The sequence below is a fragment of the Cucurbita pepo genome, chromosome LG15 (genome assembly GCF_002806865.2).
Source record: "Cucurbita pepo subsp. pepo cultivar mu-cu-16 chromosome LG15, ASM280686v2, whole genome shotgun sequence".
Lineage (NCBI taxonomy): Eukaryota > Viridiplantae > Streptophyta > Magnoliopsida > Cucurbitales > Cucurbitaceae > Cucurbita > Cucurbita pepo.
In genome coordinates, this window is record NC_036652.1 from 3,712,190 (window position 1) to 3,737,514 (window position 25,325).

The following is a 25,325-nucleotide window of genomic DNA, read 5'->3' on the forward strand; positions in this document are numbered from 1 at the left end:
GACAAAAGTAGGCAAAAACAATGAATAAAGCAAATAATGGAGTGGACAACTAAAAAGCAAAACAACCCAATAAAAAAANNTTTTTTTTTTTTTTTTTTTTTTTTTTTTTTTTTTTTTTTTTTTTTTTTTTTTTTTTTTTTTTTTTTTTTTTTTTTTTTTTTTTTGCAAATATGGTGTGGATTACAAAAAATTGGCATTGGAAATGGAGTATATGAGAAAGGGGGTAATTTTAAATAATTGAATGATGTACGATGGTGCATGTTTTAGGCTACTAATGTACTATACTATTATGTATATCTGTTTTATTTAATGACATATGATGTTATGTTATGTTATGTATGCATGTGATATCCATTACGTCTTGTGAATGAAATGAAATACTATATATGTCATGTTATGTCTTGTCATGTAAAGATATGTGATTAGGTGTGTACATAGTCCGGGTTGGATTGGGTTGAATGATTTTTTTGACCCAACCCAAAAGTTCAAGTTGGTTGGATTGGTAATCTAACCCAACCCGAAAATTTTCACAACCCAACCCAGCCCAACCTGAAAATTTTCTGGTTGGGTTCGGGTTGGGTTGTCGAATCGTTAAAAAAAAAATTATTTATCCACAATTTATACTTATTCGGATACAATCTTAGATAAAAGACAATCTATAATTATTCACAAAAAAAAAAAAAAAAAAAAAAAANATTTTTCATAAAATTAAAAACAACTAAAATATCGACATTTGTTGAGAATTGGTGAAAGTAGAAAAAATACAAGGATAAATCATGAAATTAAAAAAACAATAAAAATGATTAGTTTAAGGATACTATATACATAGTATAAAAATAAAAAAATATTATAAAAATATTTTAATTGAAATAAATTTACCTCGAACAAGTTAGAGGACCTTAAATTATTATAAAAATAAAAGAAATATATAGATTGTGATATAATAATGTTGGAACAAATAAATAATAAATACATTATAATTTAGAATTACTTCTATCAACTTAATAACAAAATCTTTAAAATCTTTAAATCAATTAAAACTAATTTTCTATGGATCCAATTCTCTCACTCCTACACGAGCTATAGTAAACGCTAAAATGGTCAAAATATTTTTTTTAATGTATTTGATAGATGTCAAACTCACGAGTGAGTAGTTTAGGTTAGGATGAAATACCACTCTCGCAAACCTACCATTACAATTAATTTCATAATATATTTTATATATTTTTATTTGGCTCGGGTCAACCCGAGGTTTTATCCCATGAACCCGAAATCGAACCAAGTCAGTTCAGGTTCAGAAAAATGAACCCAACCCAACCCAACCCTTATAGTTCGGGTTGGATTGGTCCGGGTTGTCGGGTTATCGGGTTAAATGTACTCCCCTATATGTGATGATTGTCATGTATACATGATGTATATATGTGCTATGTCATGGATGAAAGTAGAAAGGAAATGATGTTAATGCTCTGCTATGAATCTAAATCATGGGAATTTCATGCATGTATGTATGTCATGTGCATCGAGATACTTACGCATTATGCTATGTTAATACGGACATGTACCTTCGATATTTATGTTTGCCATGTTATCATGTGGGTCTTTCTTTTTCTGTAGTGTCCGACCAAGCTAGCCTAGGGGGTATGTATATGAGCCTGCCTGATAGGTCCATGTGTGTGTCTAGGCCGTGTATGGAGAAGTACCACACATCCAACCCTGCCTGGAACTGGAAAGAGTCCAAGGTCATGCTGCAGTTTTAAAGGATAGGTCCTATTATTATTATGTGTGATTGCATTACTAGCCTCAAGAGTAGGCTGACTTACTAAGTATTTCTTAAAATACTAAGTCATGTACTACCCTTATTTTTCAGGTAAAGGTAAAGCATCCGGATGGCGGTGAATGTTGGAATGACCATGGAAGTCAAGATAGGACAGTAATATGCATTGATTTTCATTTAGTAGTTGATAAGTGGCTTTTCATTTCGCACTCAATTACTATGTTATTTTTATTTTCTTGTTTTAAATTAAACGTGTAAGTCCACGGTTTCATTTGAAAACATTTTATTTTAAATTTCTGCATATGTTATTAAAGTCATACATGTAGTGATGTTTCTAATTTAGACAAGAAAATTAGGGGAGTTGCACAAACCCACGAAGATAAATAGAAACCTAGGATGAAACCAAGGTGAAATGACCTAAATGCCCCTCTATCTTAAAAATAAATAACGAAGGATAATCCAAGATCTAAGTAAACCTCGAAAACAAAGGAATTGGGAGCCTAATTTCTCACTCGACTTGGTACATGATCTCTTCACCTCAAGGGGCATGCCATCTCATATATCGATAGCTTGTTTCTCTTCTTATTCCAAATTCGAGAGGAAAATAGGAAACATAGGTCAATATTCTCTAGTCTAACTTAAACACGGTGCATGTACAATAAGCAACATACTAATGTGCAACTCTTTCTCTTTTATAGGTCACATCACTTTGGTTGCGTGTTCCGAGGCACCTCATCCTATAGCACCTTCTATTTGTCAACTTATTTTAGATCGCTTTTTGTTGGTCTCCCCATCCCGATTCAACTCATTATAACTAGATCACTTCTCGTTGGTTATCTCATTCCCTTAACTTCTCCAACTATACTCGTTCGTAGCAATATATATATATATATATATTATACTGGATAGCTGTTTCAACATTTTTAGAGAACTTTCAAAATTTTCGGAAGTATAAAAATATTAATAATTTTGGCAAAAAAAGAAAAAAATAAAAAAAAGAAAAAAATAAAAAGAAAAAATGCATATTTTTTAAAATGAAATAATATCTGCAAAATTAGAAGACATGAAAGATGCTTTACAAGTAGCCGAGCCCCCACACTAATTTTTTTTTGATGCTCGGACAAGGACTTCTCCCAAAGCCTATGGATACAACATTCCAAATAAATGTCTAAAATTCTTCTGTTTCTATGTACTTTCTTCAAGCAGCAGCCTCATCAACCTCCGAATAGAACACAAAACTTGGGAACGCTGTCGTTATATCCCTGCATTTTCAACAACAAAACCCGTCTCAATTCCTTCGTTCAACACCGGAAACCGTGCACTCGTACGTATCCTTACCTCAAATAAGGAAGTGTCATGATCCTTAATAACGACGGGTTCTTCAAAACAAAAGAATGCCACTCCGACAAGTCGATCTTCCCATCTTGGTTCGTATCAGCTTCCAAAAATGTCTGCCAAGGTATAAACAAGTTTTTCATGATTCTGCTGATTCGTTAGTACTCGAAACCGTGGAGGATTATATCGACATGTCACGTTACGAGATTGATAGTCTAATAATATCGTCTAGTTTTGAAGAGTGGAGGTGGCAACTCACCTTATCGAGTATCGCCTCGATCGTTTCATCAGCCAATTTCATTTCAGATTCACCCAGAAGTGCTAACAACATTAGCTTAACCTGTCATTATCGCTTTACACAATGAAACATCCAAGTATATAAACAGGATCGACCACGAACAATCGAATCAGAGATTTAAGACCCGGAGAAAATCTAAATCAATTCATCCGAGTAACTCGCTGTGACACGGTCAAAGAACAAGGGAGTGAAGTTATCTCCATACCTCTTGTCGCTCGATGAAGCCCGTATTATCTAAATCATACAGCTTAAATGAAACTGCGAAAGATTTACGACATATTTAGTTCTAAGGCGCAAGAACTACTGATAAATTCTGGAATATTCAAGTTTTTTACCATATTTTCTGTACTTACAAACTATCTTGTCTTCCAAAGGCGCGCTTGGATGGAATATATGGAGTGCTCGAACAAAGTCGCCGAAATCAAGAACTCCTTTATGCTTCACATCGAATAGATCAAAGATCTACAAGCACAACAGCAGTTCATTCTTATTATTATTATTCGAACGATCACTCGTTTGAATAGCTAAATAAACTAGTTTGCAGTGTAAACATTACCCGGCTCGCGAAGAGGTTTTCTTTCTTCCTGTTCTTGAAAAGAGCCAATACAAATTCTTCCTGCAGATAGAAATTTGGATTTTCATAACTCGAGTTCAGCTTATATCACAATTAGCCATAATGTAAGAAGAAGATAAATGTCTCTAACGATATATCATCGTCGTGTGAAGAAAAACATACGAGGTTATCTAGATATGAGGGATCGTGTTAGAATACCTTGTTTATTATCCCCTCATCTACTACTGAACTGCCGATGCTTTTGAAAAGCTCAAATAAAGCTTCAACTTCGCTGACACTAACTGAAAGATGCATGAAAAGGAGAGAAATATGAACGAAATAGTATCATATTCGAATCAAGGCCATGCAACGTAGAAATAACTCTTAGATAAGCCACTCGACCGTCGATGGTAATATATGCAACAGCTCAAAGTATAGTAAAAAGTTGATTCAGTCCTGGCTCTTGGTACTAATGGATATGATACATTACGACAAAACTTTATTTCTTCGGTGTTGAATCCGAACGACCAATTCTGAGTAAACTGAGCTTGAACCATGATCATACAGGATCATGGTCGAGAATTTCCAACCCATCGTCATGAAAAGGGGATCAAAAAGTTTTTTATAATGGTCCAAGCCCACCGCTAGCAGATATTGTCCTCTTTGGGCTCTCTTAAAACGCGTCTGCTACGAAGAGATTTCCACACGCTTATAAAGAATGCTTCGTTTTCCTCCCCAACCGATGTAGGATCTCACAATCCACGCCCTTCGAGGTCCAGCGCGTTGGCACTCATTCCTTCTCCAATCGATGTGTGACTCCCAATCCACCGTCCTTCAAGGCCCAACATCCTTGATAGCACACCGCCTCATGTCCACCCCCCTTCGGAGCTCAGCCTTCGTTGGCACATCACCCGGTGTCTGACTCTAATACCATTTGTAACAGTCCGCCGCTAGTAAATATTGTTCGCTTCGGTCCGTTACGTACCGCCGTTACCCTCACGATTTTAAAATGCGTCTATTAGGAAGAGGTTTCACACGCCTATAAAGAACGCTTCATTCTCATCCCCAACCGATGTGGGATCTCACCTTTTAACAAGGAGAACAAAATTTTATATTATACCTTTGAATCCTTTAAATTTAGGGAAGTAAAACCTTAGGTTGCTTGCTTTCTTATACATTTTTTTGAATCTAAAGAGAACTAATGGCCAATTGGTCCCTTTGCTCAGCCCCTACTCACAACATCCTAAGAAGATAATCTTATCAAATGTAAAATTTCTGAACAATTATGAAGAACAAACATTGCAGATAATGCAGCAGTTGAATGAAACAGAGAGCTTACAGGTCGTTTGTGCAGCAAGGAAAACAGGATCCTCGTAGCCAGGGAACTGCCTTCTTCCTTTAGACGGAACGCAGCCCATTTACTGACCACGAATGAAACACAAGCACTACCAACAACTGCCTCCTCTCTTCCACTAAATTTCTTGCTAAAGAAACCCCAAATTCAAAAACAACCATCAAAACATGCTCGGATTAGTCGACAAAGCATTCAAATCAATACTGGCGTTCATAAATTAGGGAAAAACATATTGACTTCGCCTTTTGTTGACCCTAGAAATTAAAAAATCCGTGTTCAAACACGAAACATCTAAATTTAATCGAAATCAACAAATTCTTTCCCTGTTTTCCTCAAATTCCAGAAAGAATCAGAAGAACACAATCGAACAAACGCAGAAATCCTAAAAACGTAACCAAGACCTATATCGCAAAATCCACAGAAATCGCTTCCCCCAAACAATAAACGGCAATAACCATCAAGCAGTTGTAATAATCAAATCAGCAGCTCAAAAACGCTAAAAAAATCGAAAGAAAAACAAGGAGAAATGGAAAAAGAAAGACTCACCAAGAATGTCCGCGGCGGAGGAAAAAGAGGAATCCGAGTAAGAGAAGAAGACGCGGCGAGATTGTTAAGAGGAGAGATTTGGGGGAGGAGATATGCAATGGGAATCGGAGAGCGCGATTTTCGATACTCTTAACGAGTTGATTTTATAAGCAGCGGCGGAAGGAAAGCCAACTTGGATGTTCAAATGTGATGTGGCAGTTGGGATTGTTAACGCGAAATGAAAACGGCAGAACCCTGATTTGGTATTTATTGTTTTTTTTTTCTTCTTTTTAAAATAAAATTATATTATTTTTATCTTTATCCTGAGACAACGATTCTTTTCCAAATATGAAAAATAACTGCCCGTGTAATGCACGCGCTCTGGGGGTGAATTAATAATATTTAAATGGTTCAAATATAATTAAAATAATTTTTAGTTTTTATTAATATTCTTTTTATAATTTTAAAAAATATATTTACTTATTTTACCATTTTCCATAAATAAAAAAGTTTTGGTCCTGCAAACTTCAATTATACTAATAATTATCCGACCAATAAAACTAATAATAATGATTTAAGTAATTCTTGAAGTGACTAAAAATGGAAGAAAACCCAATAAATGAGCGGAGACGGAAGGGAGATAATATAAAGATGCAAATAACCACTGAATCAAAGAGAACATACAAAACTGCACCAAACTTGGCCAAATCAAACCCAAATTGACCTCGGTTATACTAAATCAAGCTAAACTAGCTTCAATTGAGTGGAAAAGTTGTTGAATCGTTGAACTGCCCAAGAATCGAAAATCATTGAGTCTTTACACTAATCCAAAGCATTGGAGTTGAAGACATTGAACAACCCACGGTCGAGAACTAAGATAAAATAGGATTACAATGACATGCAAAAACGATGAACAATACATCACCTTAAAAAATGAAACATCTCGAGCATCATAGAATCTACAAATAGCATTGGGTGGTATGAAAGAATTGAATGTGAGCTGGATTTCATGAATGAAATTGTTTATAAATTAAAATTTAAAGATTAAATTTTATTTTCTCAAAATTTTTACTTAACATTATTATTATTATTATTATTGGTTAATCTTTTGAAATCTCTTAAAAATAAATACTATTTTTAAGTATTTAAAAAAAAAAAAAAAAAAAAAAAAAAAAAAAAAAAAAAAAAAAAANAAAAAAAAAACAGTTCCGTATAGCACGTGCAACTTCAATTTCTAGAAGCGCGTGGAAGAGTTTGAAAGAGAGAGAAAAGAATTTATTGTTTATAGTCAAAGTAAGGATGGGACATCTAATCATCCAATTTTGTCGTTACACGTGGCACATGCTATTGGCACAACTATATAATTCTCTAGCTGGGCCCCGCCTCGATCTTTTTTGTAAAATCACCTTCCACGTGTCAGACACAAACTCCTTGTCGACGATTTTTTGCCCGCTTCTGAATCTTAGGTGTGAGCTGACGTGTCCAAAGGCTTCGAGGTGGGACTTCAACGGGTCATGCCAAATTCCAGCTTGTCAAATAATAAAATATAAAATAATAATAATAATAATAATAAATGATACTACTAAAAAACTAATGTTATCTTCTTTCTATATATATATATATTAAACATATGAAACACATTAAAACGACGTGGTTTTGGGTGTTGTAAGTTGCATGGAAATAACATCGAAGTAAGTGCCAAAAGAAATAATGAATATTTTGTTTTTTCCTTCTAATACTTATTTCCATTTTTAAAAAGTTTTTAATAAATTTATAAACAGTACCTACATAAGCTTATACTTAAATTGATTTTCACTCTAAAATTGGGATGATTATCAAATATCTCAAAACAAGAACACTTGATTGAAATGTCTCGATTCATATTAAATAATATTAGTTATTTAAGTTGAAAACTTATTATTTTTTCTTTGGAGTTAAGAAAGTAATAAATTTGACCAACAAAAAACGTCAAAGTTATATCTAAAATGATACGTGGTCAATATAAAAAATTAATATATTTGACACGTTATAATTATCAATAATTTTAATATTCTTGACACTAGACATATATTAAGGAAAGTACGACATGATGCTTGTCCTCGCTAAATAAGAAATTATCTAAAATTTAAAGATACATTAAATAAAATAATTTATTTAAGGTTATTTTTAGAATTCAAACATTTATGTCTTTATAAAATTTTTATTAAATAAAGTGTAGCGAGCATCGGACGGCGATGAAAGCGGGGAGGAAACGAGAATATTGAATCATACGGTGTGGGATTGGCCGACAGGGGTAGGTCGTTGCACCCACCACACCGACACATTTGACGGTTATGTTTACGTTTGAACGTCAAAACCAACGGTTTCTGTCAGCTCATTTGACCAAATGAAGCTGTCAAAACCGTTGGTCCACGTGGCCTCATCTCCATGCCCACGTGTCCAAAGCCACCATCTGGACATTGCTTTCTTTGTCTTTTTCTACAACTACCTACCACATTATCCTTATTTTTCTTCCAAAAAGTCATCATTTTGTCGCACCGACCACATATGACACACTAATTCAAAACCGTGTCTAATTGATTTTATTAATTTCGTAAATAAAATGAAAGATTTTTACACTTAAAAGTTTGAATTGATTGGGACAGTCACTCGAGCAACTTGAATAGATTTCAAGACTCGACCCAACTTTCTATTTTTACATTGAGTTAGATTGGACTGTCGAGATTTATTCACAATAAATGTTACATTAATAATTAAAATCTCATAAAACTCAAATAAATGTTACGCATCACTAACATCTGTTACAAACGTTAAGTATTCTTCATTTTCGTAATTATCTTACAAATAAAGTAGAGTTAGGTTAGGTTATAACCTTATTTTTGGGTTGGTCTGATAAAAAAAATTGTCAACCCAGCCTAAACCGAAAAAGATATATAAATTGGATTGAACAATCAGGTTTTCAAGTCATGTCACTGTTGGATGATGAAAGTCCCACATCGGTTAATTTAGGGAATGATCTGGATTGAATAATCAGGTTTTCAAGTCATGTCACTGTTGAATGATGAAAGCCCCACATCGGTCCCAACACGACTCTCCACAATGGTATGATATTGTCCACTTTGAGCATAAGCTCTCATGACTTTGCTTTGGGCTTCCCAAAAAGGTCTCGTACTAATGGAGTTAGTATTCCTCACTTATAAACCCATGATCATTCCCTAAATTAGCCATGTGGGACTTTCATCATCCAACACCTCCTCTCGAACAAAGTGCGCCTCCCCTTAATTGAGGCTCGACTCCTTTGGATTCTTAGTCATTTTTTACTACCTTCGAGGAGGCTTGACTCCTTTTCGTTTGGAGTTCTTTGTTCGGTATTTGAGGATTTACCAATCTATTGGCACGACTAAGTTTAGGGCATGACTCTGATACCATGTTAGATGAACACGACTCTCCACAATGGTATGATATTGTCCACTTTGAGAATAAGCTCTCATGTCTTTGCTTTGAGACCTTTTGGGGAAGCCCAAAGCAAAGCCATGAGAGCTTATGCTCAAAGTGGACAATATCATACCATTGTGGAGAATCGTGTTCGTCTAACAGTCACCACCCTAATGCTATCCAATTGTCATGAGAATACATAATTGTCAATAAAATAATTAAATTAATTAAAAAAATAATGCCTCGTAAAAGAATGCTCAGAGAAAAAAAGTATGAAAATCAAATATACGTTATCCGAATTTCATATAAATAAAATATTTTCAACAATTTTATTATCGGATTTAATTTTAGATACTTATTAAAATAAAATTAACTAATTAAATTTTAATTAAGGTATTTGAGTTTTTTTTTTTTTTTTTTTTTTTTTTTTNATAAAAAAAAAAAACAAAATATTGGAGTCAATTATATTAAATAAACAAATATATTATAAAATTATATAATTAAAAAATATTAAAAGAGTTGTGAGAAAAAGATAAAAGTCCACCCATTATTTTGGTAATATATTTCAACATGCATTTTCCAAATAGCATGCATTACACGTGTACTATATAATTTTATTAATCAATTTATATATTTTATTAGTTACAATAGAAAATTAATATTTTTGTTATATTTATTTTCAATTTTAATTTTAATATTTATAAATAAAGTCATATTTGACCTAAGTTATTTAATAAAATTATTTTAATTTCATATTTATAAATAGAAAATGATAAGATAAAAAGTAAATTTTAGTTTTTAGAGTAATTTCGCAATTTAATGAATTTATGATAGAGTACCTAGGTTGAAAATAATAAAAATTAACTTTATGATTTATTGAATCTTACAATAATACTTATAATTACAACCCTAATTTATTTAATTTGAAATTTAAACTTTTTAATGAAATTAGGTTTTAAAGGTACCTTTTTAACAACAACTTTGAATATTGGGCTGAGTTTAACAAAAGCCCATAGCGTCTTACGTGTTGGGCTCTTCAATGAGCCCAATACTACTAACGATGGTCTCTTAGCCTAACGACGTCGTATAATATCACTCCTTCCTCGTCAATCTAGTCAACTAAGAATTTCATTCTCAAACGATCATCAGCATCTTCACTGCACCATATCAATTAAGGCTTTTTCACTATCTCAATTTTCCAACCTCAACACATTTTGTCAACGTGTTTGTTGTAATCTTTGCACCCTTTATCTTCTCCAAAAGCATATCATCTTCTTCCACTGACTTGCGAATGAAATGATATTGCCTTTTGATGTGTTTTGTCTTTGAATGATAAACTGGGTTCTTCACCAATTGTACGACACTCTAACTATCTGTATAAAGAGCTTTCTTGTGCTACTTCTTACCTAATTCTTCTAGATAGTCTGTCATCCATATCATCTCATAGCCTTAGTAGATGAAAGAGCAACACAATTGTGAAGCTTGGACATCCAACTCACAACTGTTCCATCTATATGTAGATATATCCATATGTGCCCTTGCTAAAGTCTACATCTCCACTCAGATCAGCATAAAAAAAAACCTTGCAGAACTACTTTGCCATTGCCATAACAAAGTGAAGTACTGGATATATCTCTTAGATATCTCAAAAGTCACGTTACAGTTTCTCAATGTTTTTTCATGAGTTTGTCATGTACTTGCTAACAACTTCCAGTACATGTGTTATATCAGGTCTAGTGCAGCCATAACATACATCAAACTCCTAACTGTAGAAGTGTACGAAACTGATGCCATGTACTCACGTTTCTCAACTGTCTTGGGAGATTGCCCCTTTGACCATTTAATATGATTTGCCAAAGGGTTAGTCCTGAGTTTAACATCATTCATCCTAGATTTGGACAACACCTTCTCAATGTATTGCTCTTGGGATAGATTTAATGCCAGCAGATCTATCTCGAGAAATCCTCATCCTAAGAATATTCTTCACTGTACCTGAATCTTTTATCTCAAATAGTGAAGACATGCTTGACTTCAAGTGATTTATCTCCCTCATACTTGATCCAACAATCAGTATATCACCCACTTACAGGAGTAAAAACACATAAGAATTAGTGTATTTCTGGAGGTAACAACACTGATCTTTTTCACTCTTGTGGAAACCACTCTTGCACATGAAGAAGTCAAACTTCTTGTACTATTGTCTCAATGCTTGTTTCAGTCCATATAAGCTCTTATTAAGCTTACATACCATGTGTTCCTTGCCTGGAGATGCAAACCATTCTGGTTGTTGCATATAGATCTCCTCATCTACATCTCCATTTAAAAAATGCTGTTTTTACATCCATTTGCTCAAGGTGCAAATTCTCCACTGCAACAAGACTCAGCAAAATTCGAATAGTAGTTAATTTCACAACAGGAGAAAAGATTTCAGCATAATCAATGTCTTTTCTTTGTGAATATCCTTTAACTACTAACCAAGTCTTGAACCTCTTTTTGCCATCTGATTCAGCCTTGGTTCTGAACACCCATTTGTTAAACATAACTCTCTTTCCCGTAGATAACTCAGTCAACACCCACGTATTATTCTTTTCAAGTGAGCTCATCTCATCATCTATGACTTGCTCCTACTCTGGTTCTCCTTCGTTAGTCATTAACATATAATGTAATGAAAGTGAATAGCTATATGGTGCTCTGATAGTTTTGGATGATCACCTCAACACCTGCTCGATGTAACTTGCTCCACGTTTGGTTCTTCAGCAACAGTCTCAGGAGATTCTTGAGTTTCTGTTGTAACATCACTAGGTGAGTCTTCATGCAACTCAAGCTCAACTCCCACTTGCTTCGTAGTCTCGAAATTTATCTTCTCTTTGTCCTTGTACATGAAATTTTCATCAAAGGTCATGTCACAATGTCTTAGGATTTTCCTATTCTTATCATCCCAAAACCTGTACTCGAACATGCCAGAGCCATTGCCTATGAAGTAGCATTTCATAGCCTTAACATCAAGCTTATCTCTTTTTTCTGGATCAACTTGAACACACACAATACAACCAAAAGTTCTTAAGTGAGAGTACTTGAGTTCTTTTTCTGTCCATACTTCTTCTAACAATTTGAACTCCAAGGGTACTAACGACCCTCTATTGATCAAATAAGATGCTTTGTTTATAGCGTCAACCCAGAATGCCTTTGGTAGTCCAAAATGAATCCTCATGCTTCTTGCTCGCTCATTCAATGTTCTGTTCATCCTTTCTGTAACACCATTTTTTCTTGCCTTATCGAGAATTGTCCTCATTAATCTAATTCCCTTAGCTGCACAAAATGTTTTAAACTTTGATTTGTCGTAGTATCCTTTGTCAGACCTCAGACATTTGATCTTCAAGCCAGTCTGATTTTCAACTTCAACTTTTCACCTCTTGAAGGTGGCAAACACATTTGACTTGTGTTTTAGGAAATAAACTCATTCCTTCCTGTTGAAATCATCGATGAAGGTGACATATAACTTTGATCCATCAAGTGATGAAATTGGAGATGGTCCCTCAACATCTGTATGGACCATTTTGAACTATGTTTTTTTCAGTTCTCTGGCAGCCTTTGTGAAGTTGACTCATTTTTTGTTTGCCCATAACATAGTTCTTACAAAGACCCATATCAAAAGATTTTAGGCCTTCTAAAACCCCTTTCACAGTTAACATCTTCATTCTTTTGACGCTCATATGTCCAAGTCTATTGTACCATAAACTTGAATTGGAAATACTCTCAACAAAAAACAACCATGTTTATACACTCTGCAATAGTGTATAAGGTTCCATATTTTGTGTCACGTGCAACAACCATGACACCCTTTACAATCTTCCACGAACTCTTTCCAAACTCTATTGCATAGCCTGTGCTATCCAACTGACCAATAGAGATCAGATTCTTATTGAGACCTGAAATATATATGACATCTTGTAATGTCCACTAATCTCTGGCTGGAGTTTGTATGGAGACATATTCCTTCCCTTCAACCTCCAATGTTTTGTTGTTGGCAAGATGCACCTTCTCGAAATTTCATGATTTAAAATTTTGAAACAATTCCTTACTTGGAAACGATGACCCTGAATCCAAAATCCAAGATTCAGTCAGGCTATCCACACTAAGAATTAAAGCATCCTCAGTATCTTCTGCTGAAAATATTATCATCTCCAGATTTGTGATTTTGCTATTCTTCAGTTTTGTACAATTTGTCTGAAACTAGCCTTTTTCTCTACAGCTCCACGTTACAGTTGGTTTGTTTGGAGATTTTCTCTGATTCTTTGATTTTGAGTGCCCAGGTTTGTTTGGGCTTTTTGATTTACTTCTTCCCCTTCGATCAACACTGAGAGCATTACCTGATGAATCTCCAATTTTTCGTTTGTGAATACTTTCGTTAAGAACTACGTCTCGAATTTCATCAAACTTCAGTTTATCAGATCNACCATAAACTTGAATTGGAAATACTCTCAACAAAAAACAACCATGTTTATACACTCTGCAATAGTGTATAAGGTTCCATATTTTGTGTCACGTGCAACAACCATGACACCCTTTACAATCTTCCACGAACTCTTTCCAAACTCTATTGCATAGCCTGTGCTATCCAACTGACCAATAGAGATCAGATTCTTATTGAGACCTGAAATATATATGACATCTTGTAATGTCCACTAATCTCTGGCTGGAGTTTGTATGGAGACATATTCCTTCCCTTCAACCTCCAATGTTTTGTTGTTGGCAAGATGCACCTTCTCGAAATTTCATGATTTAAAATTTTGAAACAATTCCTTACTTGGAAACGATGACCCTGAATCCAAAATCCAAGATTCAGTCAGGCTATCCACACTAAGAATTAAAGCATCCTCAGTATCTTCTGCTGAAAATATTATCATCTCCAGATTTGTGATTTTGCTATTCTTCAGTTTTGTACAATTTGTCTGAAACTAGCCTTTTTCTCTACAGCTCCACGTTACAGTTGGTTTGTTTGGAGATTTTCTCTGATTCTTTGATTTTGAGTGCCCAGGTTTGTTTGGGCTTTTTGATTTACTTCTTCCCCTTCGATCAACACTGAGAGCATTACCTGATGAATCTCCAATTTTTCGTTTGTGAATACTTTCGTTAAGAACTACGTCTCGAATTTCATCAAACTTCAGTTTATCAGATCCCCGGGAACTGCTGATTGCTGCAAGAAGAGTATTCCACGACTAGGGTAAAGATGACATCAAAATCAATACTTTTAATTCTCCTCAAAATTAATTTTCACTGAACTCAATTGACTTATAATCATATAGGATTCATTTATATGATCAACAACAAATCCACCTTCAGACATTTGTAGATTATATAATCTCTGCATAAAATACACATTGTTCATAGCTGACGATTTTTCGTACATATTCTGACGTTGTGTTCTCCTTAATGATGTTGAATGTCACGTTTTTGGATAACATCAACCAGATCAACCCTAAGGCTTGTCGATCCTTGATCTTCCACTGCTCCGTGGTCATTGTATCTGGCGTCACCCCCAACAGGGATTCGTGAAGATCTTTTTGTTACAAGTAATCTTCAATCAGCATCTTTCAGAAACCAAAATCAGATCCATGAAACTTCTCATTTGCAATCTTTGAACTTTCCATATTCACAGATCGTGGTGAATTGCACAGCAACGCACACACTCGATCTAGATGAACACAAAGAACATGAGAGAGAAAATTCAATGAGAAATATTGACTAAAGATTTATATTGATGACTTCAAGTATGTACAGTAAGAATACAAAAAAGGTAGAAAGTACATTTTCAAAGTATTACCTAATATATATATATATATATATATATATATATATAACGATTTACTATATATATAACTCTCTACCGTATATAACGTTAGTACATGACTATTTACTTTATGTGTCATTTACCCCATATACATTTACTATTTATAATCTGACTAAGCTATAAATAAGCAGTCAAATACTTTTATATTACTCCATGTCCAAAAGAACCAGCACAAGCTCCATACGAGAAGAATACTTCAAATTGTGATTTGATGAGGTATGTATATACACAACCAATTGAAGCATACACCCAATTTAAATGCTTAAGTACGAAATCAAACAAGACCCTCAACACATTTTTCTTATCCGATCTCTCCAACATGAGGAAAATCCATATCCACTAGAATTCAAAAACAATATCATGAAATTTTTTTAACATAATTAATCTCTAACCACTGCGACCAAAGTGCAAGCTTATGTCGGTCAATTCTTTCTCCATGCCGATGCTGAAGGGACCACCAAGTTTGTTAAGTTTCTTCGGCTTAAAATCTCCTTTCACCTTCTGTCTAACCCAGGGAATTTTGGGCAAAACAAGCAAAAAAATGACTACAATTGTGATAACTACATAAGTGTATGGTCTCCAAATAATCGCCAACAATGTATAGCAAATCACCAAAGGGAGAACCAAATGGAGAGCAAGCCAATCCCAGAAGGAAGATGAACACAAATCTCTATCATTGAAGCAATGAATGCCCAAGTATTTAACTGTACGAAGCATTCGTATGGGATCCATTTGTAGTGTTGAATGAAGAAATCCCTGTCTATCTCGGGTGGACTTAGAGCAGCTTGGTAAGTTGCAGTGGCAATGAGCACAGAAACTACTAATATGCCATTCCGATCCTTTTTAGACATGTAAAGAATCTCACGATAGTCCGTAATCACTAACCTCTTCACAAACAATAATATTGAATGCAAACATTTTGCAACATTTTTGAAAATGTGGGAACCATGGAGCATCTCTCTTACCTCTTTGTCTTCCACATGACCATGTTCTTTCATTATGTCTAGTGCTGTCTTGCCTTCCAAATTCTTTGCTTTCATATCCACTTTGTTTATGAGAAGCTTCACCATCTGCACCAAAGACAAGCTTTTCTTTATATGTTCAAACACAAAATGTTAAAAGTTAAATGTGTTGAAAGAGAATTTATGTTTTAACATAGGTACCTTATTTGCCCTAGGTAAACTATGTTCTTTTGACTCTTTCCATTTTCTTTATAATTATCATGTAATTATAGAGAGAATTTTCTCCACCATCTTGTTAGATAAAAGTTATGGTTTTTTCTTATTTAGTATATTCACACGTTTCAAACTTATTTAGTTATGGTCAATTTGGTGCAAGATTTGTGCCACTACTTCTAATTTTAATTTTAGGATAGTTATTTAAATACGTAAACTAAATCAAAATAACAGGTCTTCAATGCATACTTTTTCTCCCTGTTATTTTTCTGTTATTTTTTTTTCTTCCAATAAATTTCCTTCAGCCGTTTTTTACTTCGTCGACGATTTCCTCTCGATTGTCAGAAGTCAACATGTGGTATCAGAGTCTGGTTTAATCCATTGGTGGTATATCATTGCAGAAGAGCCGACTTTATTAAAACTCAAGTTGATTAGCTCAACTGGTTAGAACATCGACCGCGAAAATACACATATCGTAGGGTCCATCCCGGACAGGCTCACTCACTTCTCCACGCCGCCGTCGAGTGTCGGCATCTCCATCACTGCTGCTAGGAGGGCGGCGCTGCGAAGACGAACGTTGAAATGACGTCGAGCGAGTGATAAGGGAGATGACTGCCTCTATGCAGTACCCAATGCTGACGAGGTCCAACTACAACGAGTGGGCCTTGTTGATGCGTGTCAACCTACAGGCGCAAGGTTGTGGCACGTTGTCGAGCCGGGAGGAAAGAGAAACGATTGAGTATCGGGAGGATCTGCTGGCGTTCGCTGCCATATTACTAGGGTCTGTGCCTCCAGAGATGTTGGCATCTCTCTCCACCAAGCGCACCACGCAATCGGCCTTTGAGAAAATCAGATCCCGTAGGGTTGTAATGTGTAGTGAGTGTGAGAATCAAACATCGAACAGCTGCGGAAGGAGCTATCGAAGATCCGCTTTAAGGACGCGACGAATCCGTCGATGACTTTTCAATGCGGATCACAGGGATCGCCAACAACATCACCACTCTCGGTGGCATCAGCGAGACAGAAATCGTGAAGAAGATGCTGGAGGTCGCCCCCGATCACCTCGAGCAAGTCGTGATTTCAATCGAGACATTACTTGACGTGAACGACCTAACGGTAGAAGAGGTGACTGGAAGATTGCGCAACTCGAGCAGTGGAAGAAGAATGCCGCTTCAGCTGTCGACAAGGAGGGTTGTCTACTCCTCACTGAGGAGGAATGACTTGCATGCTTAAAGCTCTGCGACAATACCAGCAAGAGCAACGGGTTCTTCAGCGGCAAAGGTGGTAAGAAGCCATGGAAATCTCGCGGCCGCACGCACGGAAAGAGGGGGATCAAAAGAAGGAGTCGAGCGATGGTGAGCTAATCCAGTGGTCGAACTGTGGGAAGAAGGGCTATCTGAGCAAGGCCCACGTGGCTCGATACGAGGAGGAAGGGCCGACTATTTTCATGGTGAGCGCATCGGTCTTATCCGACGTCCCCAATTTCGATTCCAAATCTACGGAGGTAATCGACGATGGCGTAACTACTCCTCCGGTGAGTGTCGAACCCGAGGAAGAGCTCCAGTTGGGCGTAACAAAGGCGGCACTGGCTAGGGACCCAATTCAACAGAAGGAGGAACGAGTATTCGCTTAGATCGGGCGAGAGGGGCAAGCAGCATGAGCACCGACGATGGGTCCTCGACACAGGGGCAACAAACCATATGGCCGGGGCTAGATCCACTTTCTCCAAGCTCGACTCGGGGATTTGCTGGATGATGAAATTCGGCAACGTCTCCATCGTCGAGATCGAAGGGCGCGACACCATCCTATTCGTTGGCACGGGAGGTGAGTACCACAAGTTGACTGGCGTCTACTTCATCCCGAGGCTCAAGGCTAATCTTGTGAGCTTGGGTCAACTCGATGAGGCAGGTTGCTTCATTTCCATCAAGCGCGGGCTACTCAAAATCTGCGATGATCGATGACGGCTGCTGGCACAAGTTTGGCGCATGACAAACTGTCTTTACATCCTGGAGTTGGAGATAGAGTAACCGGTCAGCTTCTTGGCCAGGATCGAAGAAGTAGCTTGCAGGTGGCACGCAAGGTATGGACACGTGTTCATCAGCTACGAACCTGGGAGCAAGGCGTACAGGCTCTATGATCCTGCGGAGGGGTGAGCTCACGTGTCTCACGATATCATCTTTGACGAAAGCACCTTCTGGCAGTGAAACAACGTGAACGAGGCAGACCAAAATTTAAATCAATTCACGGTGGAGTACCTCGTCACCGAGTCGAGAGAAGAAGGAGCGTAGCATCAAGAACCATCACCAGCAGTTACGCCCCCTAAACCAGTGGAGTTTGCAACACCACGAACTGTGGATTCGACGTTGGATGCCGATCACGATGATGATCTGGTGGCCAGGTACTCGAGGATGGAAGACCTAGTGGGAGAAGTTGAACCACCTGGACTGGCGGTGCACGAACTCGAACAAGAGATGGTCGAACTGCATGCCATCAGTGCAGATGAACTGAACACCTTCTTCGAAGTAGAAAGGAACCCGTGCTGGCTGAAGGCAATGCAGGAGGGGATGACATCCATCATTGAGAACAGGACATGGAGTCTAGAGGACATGCCATTGGGACACCGAGCCATAGGGCTCAAATGGGTCTACAAACTGAAGCGTAACAAAGAGGGAGAAGTTGTGAAACACAAGGCCTGTCTGGTGGCAAAGTGCTACGTCGAGAAGCAAGAAGTGGATTTCGAGAAGGTATTCGCACTGGTGGCAAGACTGGAATCTGTCCGCCTATTGCTGGCAATTGTGACACATCATTCTTGGAAGGTCCACCACATGGACGTGAAATCCGCGTTCCTCAATGGAGAGTTGAAGGAGACCGTTTATGTTCGACAACCACGGGGCTTCCTGGACAACGAGAACCCTAACAAGGTATTGCGCCTGCACAAGGCACTCTATGGGCTTCGGCAGGCACCACAAGCCTAGAACGCGAAGCTCGACAGTACCCTGCTGTCGCTGAAGTTCAAGCGCTGTGCCTCTGAGCATGGCATGTACACGCACGACCATGGCGAGCAACGATTGATCGTGAGAGCGTACGTCGATGACCTCATAATCACTGGAGGCGACACGGAAGTCCTTAGAAGATTCAAGAGGGAGATATCAAAGAACTTCAAGATGAGCAATCTCGGCGTGCTCAGCTACTACCTCGGCATCGAAGTGCAACAGAGTATTGCCGACATCACCATCTGTCAAGGTGCGTATGCAAAAAAGCTGTTGGACACAGTTGGGCTAGCGGACAATAACCCTACAAGGACGCCAATGGAAGCTCGACTCCAACCAAGGAAAGTTGGCACTACAACGGTAGTTGACTCCACCAATTACCGCAGCATTGTCGGGAGCCTACGCTATCTGGTAAACACACGTCTTGAACCCTCTTATTCCGTTGGATACGTGAGTAGGTTAGGGAGGAGCATCTTGTGGCTGTCAAGCGCATCCTCCGCTATGTGGCCAGAACCAGAGGCTGGGGTGTGAGATACTGCGCAATGAGGGGAAAGAAGAAGCTTGAGCTGGTCGGCTACAGTGATAGTAACATGGCTGGTGACGTTGATGGTCGGAAGAGCACCAGCGGGATGATTTACTTCCTCTCAAGCGGCGCGATCTGCTGGCAATCAACAAAGCAAAAGGTAGTTGCTTTATCTTCTTGCGAAGAAGAGTACATTGCCGCTTCGACGACAGCAACACAGGGGGTCTGGCTTGCGCGACTGATGGAAGAAATCATCGAAAAAGAAGGCGATCCACCAATGCTTTTTGTGGACAACAAAGCTACAATCTCTCTGATAAAAAATTCGGTTTTGCACAACCTGAGCAAGCACATAGAAATCAGATTCCACTACATCTGAGAATGTNTCCGAGGATCAGTGGGACATAAGGAACAAGAAGTAACTTCAGGGGTAAAACGGTAAATTGACCTAGCTCTAGTTATGAACAACGTGTGAAGGATCGACTTACTANGATAATAAGGTAGATATACCACAACTTTTAGGAGAAGATTGTTAGATAAAAGCTATGGTTTTTCCTTATTTAGTATATTCTCACGTTTCCTTAAACTTAATTAGTTGTTTTCCTGGTTTTTGGATATCTAAATAAACCCTGACTTATAATGGAAGAGCGTATTTTTTGCTGGCCATTTGGGCCAACTCTGTGCTTAAGATGTGTGCCACTACGACTAATTTTAGGATAGGATGGTTATTTAAATATGTCAACTAAATGAAAATAACCATCCATCCGATTTTCAGCGCATACTTTCTCTCTCGGTTATTTTTCTGTTATTTTTTTTTCTTCCAACAAATTTTCTTCGGCAGTTTTTTACTTTGTCGACAATTTCTTCTCGATTATCAGAAGTCAACACATTTATGTGTGGGGTTTTAACAAATATTCTCATGGTATCAAAGTCTTTTTGATTTAGCAACCCCAATCTTTTTTTTCAATGGCTTATGACTCCTCTACTCATCTTCTTCTCTACCACCATTGCTGGCTTTAACGCCGCAGGGGCAGTCGCCATGGTTGCCGCAGGTAGAGCCGATTGATACTCTTCGGCTCCACCCTTTTGACATCCAAAACATCAATCACAAACTAACCCTGTACATACAACCTCACCTTCTCCAACACAATCGATTTCCCTTTAGCCAACATAGTCTCTTTCATTTTCTTTCCAATAAGCCGCTCATCCTTCAAAGAAACCCTAACCTCAGGATCCACATCAACTTTCTCATCAGAAATATATGGAATCTCGACAAGCCCATCGACCTTCCTCAGAGATTTACCTTCAAAATCCAGGCCCCGCACTGCCCTCTTCGCCAACCAAGTTTCCATCGGTCTCCTCGCCAAAATCACAGCTCTAGTTACGAACAACCTGTGAAGGATCGACTTACTAATCATGGTTATATCAAATGGACAGAAATATATCTATAGTGAGGGGAGTGCAACTACTAGGCTATAGTGGAGTGTCCTAGTAGTTAACGAATGTTGGTTAACAAAGTTAATGAGTTTGGCCGGTTAATCTCGGATTGTTGGAGCCCATGATCTATAGATCCATTAGGTCCCCCTGCTAGCTCATATCGGACTAAACCATAGAATAGTGTGACGAGTGAGTTCGAAGTATTCGAATTCAAATTAGGGAATATGCGCTAACTATATACGATATATTTAACCACATTTTTGTTTTATTTAGGAATTAAACAAAAAGAGAGAATGGAAGATATTTAAATAAGATTTAAATATTTTAATCAAATATGATTGATTGAGATTGACATTTGAATTAATGTTAAATATTAATTAAATAGTTTAATTAATCATTTAATATTACTTTAATTTAAAATTAATTAATTCAATTAATTGTGGAATTAAAAGGGAGAAAGTCAAAATGTTGACTTCACTTAATATATAAATCCATGTTTGATTGAGTAGAATTTTGAGTGTCAAAATTTGGTTAACTCAAACTTATGCTTTAGGTAATCCCACCCATTTAAGTGTAATTTTGAGTATCAAAATTGGTGATCTCAAATTTGCATGAAAATACAAATATGACTCTATAAATAGAGTGATCAAGGTACATGAAATTTCTTGCTTGGAAAAACCTTGAGAAAAACCCTCACAAACTCTCTATTCGTATATATTAAATCCCTTTCAAGTTTAGTCACTCACTGGATTCCACAATCCTATTCTAAGGCCGGAGAATAGTAGAGAAGANCACATCAACTTTCTCATCAGAAATATATGGAATCTCGACAAGCCCATCGACCTTCCTCAGAGATTTACCTTCAAAATCCAGGCCCCGCACTGCCCTCTTCGCCAACCAAGTTTCCATCGGTCTCCTCGCCAAAATCGGCTCCTTCTCCCACTATGGCGACTCTTCCAGCTTCAACACCGTCTTTGTCCCTTGCTCTGGGGCGTGACTCTCTCTCCGTCCATTGAAACTGTTGGGTTTTATGTCATAAAACTCATAGTTTGTAAACAAAAACATATTTTATTTTTAATAAAGTTATTATTGATGTTTATTCAGTAAAGATCGTTATTGAATAAAGTGAATTTTACGATTATTAATCTAAATCCAATAAACTAAGAACACGCTGACTATAGTATGATTACTTGAACTATATGTAGAGACATAAGAGTGGATCAAGTTCAAAGTATATAGTCAAAATGATCTTAGTACATGGATAAGGCTAAGTATCTTATCTTGGGGACACTATGGATGCGACCTACTTTTGTATATGATATAAACAATGTGATCACTAAATTGTGTATGCGGAGACATGTGAGTGGGGGCGTCCTATGCAATGAGTATTGCATAAGATCGGACCATGAAGAAAACCACTCTCACTTTATAAAGTCGTTTACTGTTGAGACTGATTTTCTTTTCATTCGATAACCTAGGTAACTCGGTTTTAATCCTGAGCTAACCATGAACTCCTGTTTATTCGGAATTATCCTTAGATTTGCATGGGTGAGAGTGGCTCTAGTTCGCCGACTCAACAGGCCTCCCATTTCAGGGGTAAGACTGGGTGAATGGCTGGGGACGTGGGGTGCAAGACGGAATTCACTCCTACCCACTTTTAGGGATAGAAGAAAGGTAGTTCCCTTAAGCACTGACTCCAGGTCTTGAACAAGGGGCCCCACCCTCTCATTGGCCTGAGAGGGATTCGGTTTACTGGTTGGACCACAAACCAATTGTTCATTAGAGGATCAGTGAGACATAAGGAACAAGAAGTAACTTCAGGGGTAAAACGGTAAATTGACCCAGCTCTAGTTACGAACAACCTGTGAAGGATCGACTTACTAATCATGGTTATATCAAATGGACAGAAATATATCTATAGTGAGGGGAGTGCAACTACTAGGCTATAGTGGAGTGTCCTAGTAGTTAACGAATGTTGGTTAACAAAGTTAATGAGTTTGGCCGGTTAATCTCGGATTGTTGGAGCCCATGATCTATAGATCCATTAGGTCCCCCTGCTAGCTCATATCGGACTAAACCATAGAATAGTGTGACGAGTGAGTTCGAAGTATTCGAATTCAAATTAGGGAATATGCGCTAACTATATACGATATATTTAACCACATTTTTGTTTTATTTAGGAATTAAACAAAAAGAGAGAATGGAAGATATTTAAATAAGATTTAAATATTTTAATCAAATATGATTGATTGAGATTGACATTTGAATTAATGTTAAATATTAATTAAATAGTTTAATTAATCATTTAATATTACTTTAATTTAAAATTAATTAATTCAATTAATTGTGGAATTAAAAGGGAGAAAGTCAAAATGTTGACTTCACTTAATATATAAATCCATGTTTGATTGAGTAGAATTTTGAGTGTCAAAATTTGGTTAACTCAAACTTATGCTTTAGGTAATCCCACCCATTTAAGTGTAATTTTGAGTATCAAAATTGGTGATCTCAAATTTGCATGAAAATACAAATATGACTCTATAAATAGAGTGATCAAGGTACATGAAATTTCTTGCTTGGAAAAACCTTGAGAAAAACCCTCACAAACTCTCTATTCGTATATATTAAATCCCTTTCAAGTTTAGTCACTCACTGGATTCCACAATCCTATTCTAAGGCCGGAGAATAGTAGAGAAGACATTAGTGGTAGTTCGAAACCGATTTGTGAGGAAAAAAGAATTTGAACTACAAAAGGGTAGTACTCAAACTCATTGAGTTTTAATACTTATGAACATGCTAGTTAATTTACTATAATTGATGTTCTAAGAGTGCCTAAGATCCAAATTGCTTTCTTATGTGTTATAACAACACCATCAGAAACTTCACCACTTGCAATGAGGCTGGCTACTTCTCCACTGGCTCTGCCTACTGCTCTGTCGTTGGCCCCCACTCCTGGCAATGGTGGTGCTATGAATAGAATCGTTGTCTCTAGATCTATCATTGTGGTTCTTCACCCACTCCTGATGACCTCTTTATTAGCCAGTTAAAATATGCTTGAGATATTCTTACTCGTGCCCNTCTTATCTTGGGGACACTATGGATGCGACCTACTTTTGTATATGATATAAACAATGTGATCACTAAATTGTGTATGCGGAGACATGTGAGTGGGGGCGTCCTATGCAATGAGTATTGCATAAGATCGGGTCATGAAGAAAATCACTCACTTTATAATGTTGTTTACTGTTGAAACTGATTTTTTTTTTCATTCGATGACCTAGGTAACTCGATCTTAATCCTGAGCTAACCATGAATTTCTATTTATTCGAAATTATCCTTAGATTTGCATGGGTGAGAGTGGTTCGAGTTCGCTGACTCAATAGGCCTCCCATTTCAGGGGTAAGACTAGGTGAATGGCTGGGGACGTGGGGTTCAAGATGGAATTCACTCCTACCCACTTTCAGAGATAGAAGAGAGGTAGTTCCCTTAAGTACTGACTCTAGGTCTTGAACAAGGGGCCCCACCCTCTCATTGGTCTGAGAGGGATTCGGTTTATTGGTTGGACCACAAACCAATTGTTCATCCGAGGATCAGTGGGACATAAGGAACAAGAAGTAACTTCAGGGGTAAAACGGTAAATTGACCTAGCTCTAGTTATGAACAACGTGTGAAGGATCGACTTACTAATCATGGTTATATCAAATGGACAGAAATATATCTATAGTGAGGGGAGTGCAACTACTAGGCTATAGTGGAGTGTCCTAGTAGTTAACGAATGTTGGTTAACAAAGTTAATGAGTTTGGCCGGTTAATCTCGGATTGTTGGAGCCCATGATCTATAGATCCATTAGGTCCCCCTGCTAGCTCATATCGGACTAAACCATAGAATAGTGTGACGAGTGAGTTCGAAGTATTCGAATTCAAATTAGGGAATATGCGCTAACTATATACGATATATTTAACCACATTTTTGTTTTATTTAGGAATTAAACAAAAAGAGAGAATGGAAGATATTTAAATAAGATTTAAATATTTTAATCAAATATGATTGATTGAGATTGACATTTGAATTAATGTT

The 25,325-nt window shown here is 37.2% G+C and overlaps 2 protein-coding genes across 2 annotated transcripts in view; both read right to left on the reverse strand.

Annotated features, from left to right (window-relative positions):
* Positions 1-2,780: 2,780 nt before the first annotated feature.
* LOC111811879 (calcineurin B-like protein 1) lies at positions 2,781-6,060 on the reverse strand. The gene is made up of 9 exons (XM_023698919.1): positions 5,861-6,060; positions 5,300-5,444; positions 4,180-4,262; positions 3,964-4,023; positions 3,761-3,869; positions 3,613-3,665; positions 3,369-3,449; positions 3,113-3,225; positions 2,781-3,036 (listed from the first exon to the last, which is right to left on the reverse strand). Exons 2-9 carry the CDS (start codon positions 5,376-5,378, stop codon positions 2,973-2,975), a joined length of 642 nt encoding a protein of 213 aa, XP_023554687.1. The 5' UTR covers positions 5,379-5,444; positions 5,861-6,060; the 3' UTR covers positions 2,781-2,972.
* A 9,673-nt stretch (positions 6,061-15,733) lies between these two features.
* Positions 15,734-25,325, reverse strand: part of LOC111776374 (ankyrin repeat-containing protein BDA1-like) — a 33,731-nt gene continuing 24,139 nt past the window's right edge. Inside the window, exon 4 of the mRNA XM_023655807.1 lies at positions 15,734-16,195. Coding sequence (XP_023511575.1) covers positions 15,734-16,195 — 462 coding nt within the window. The remainder of the gene's footprint in view (positions 16,196-25,325) is intronic.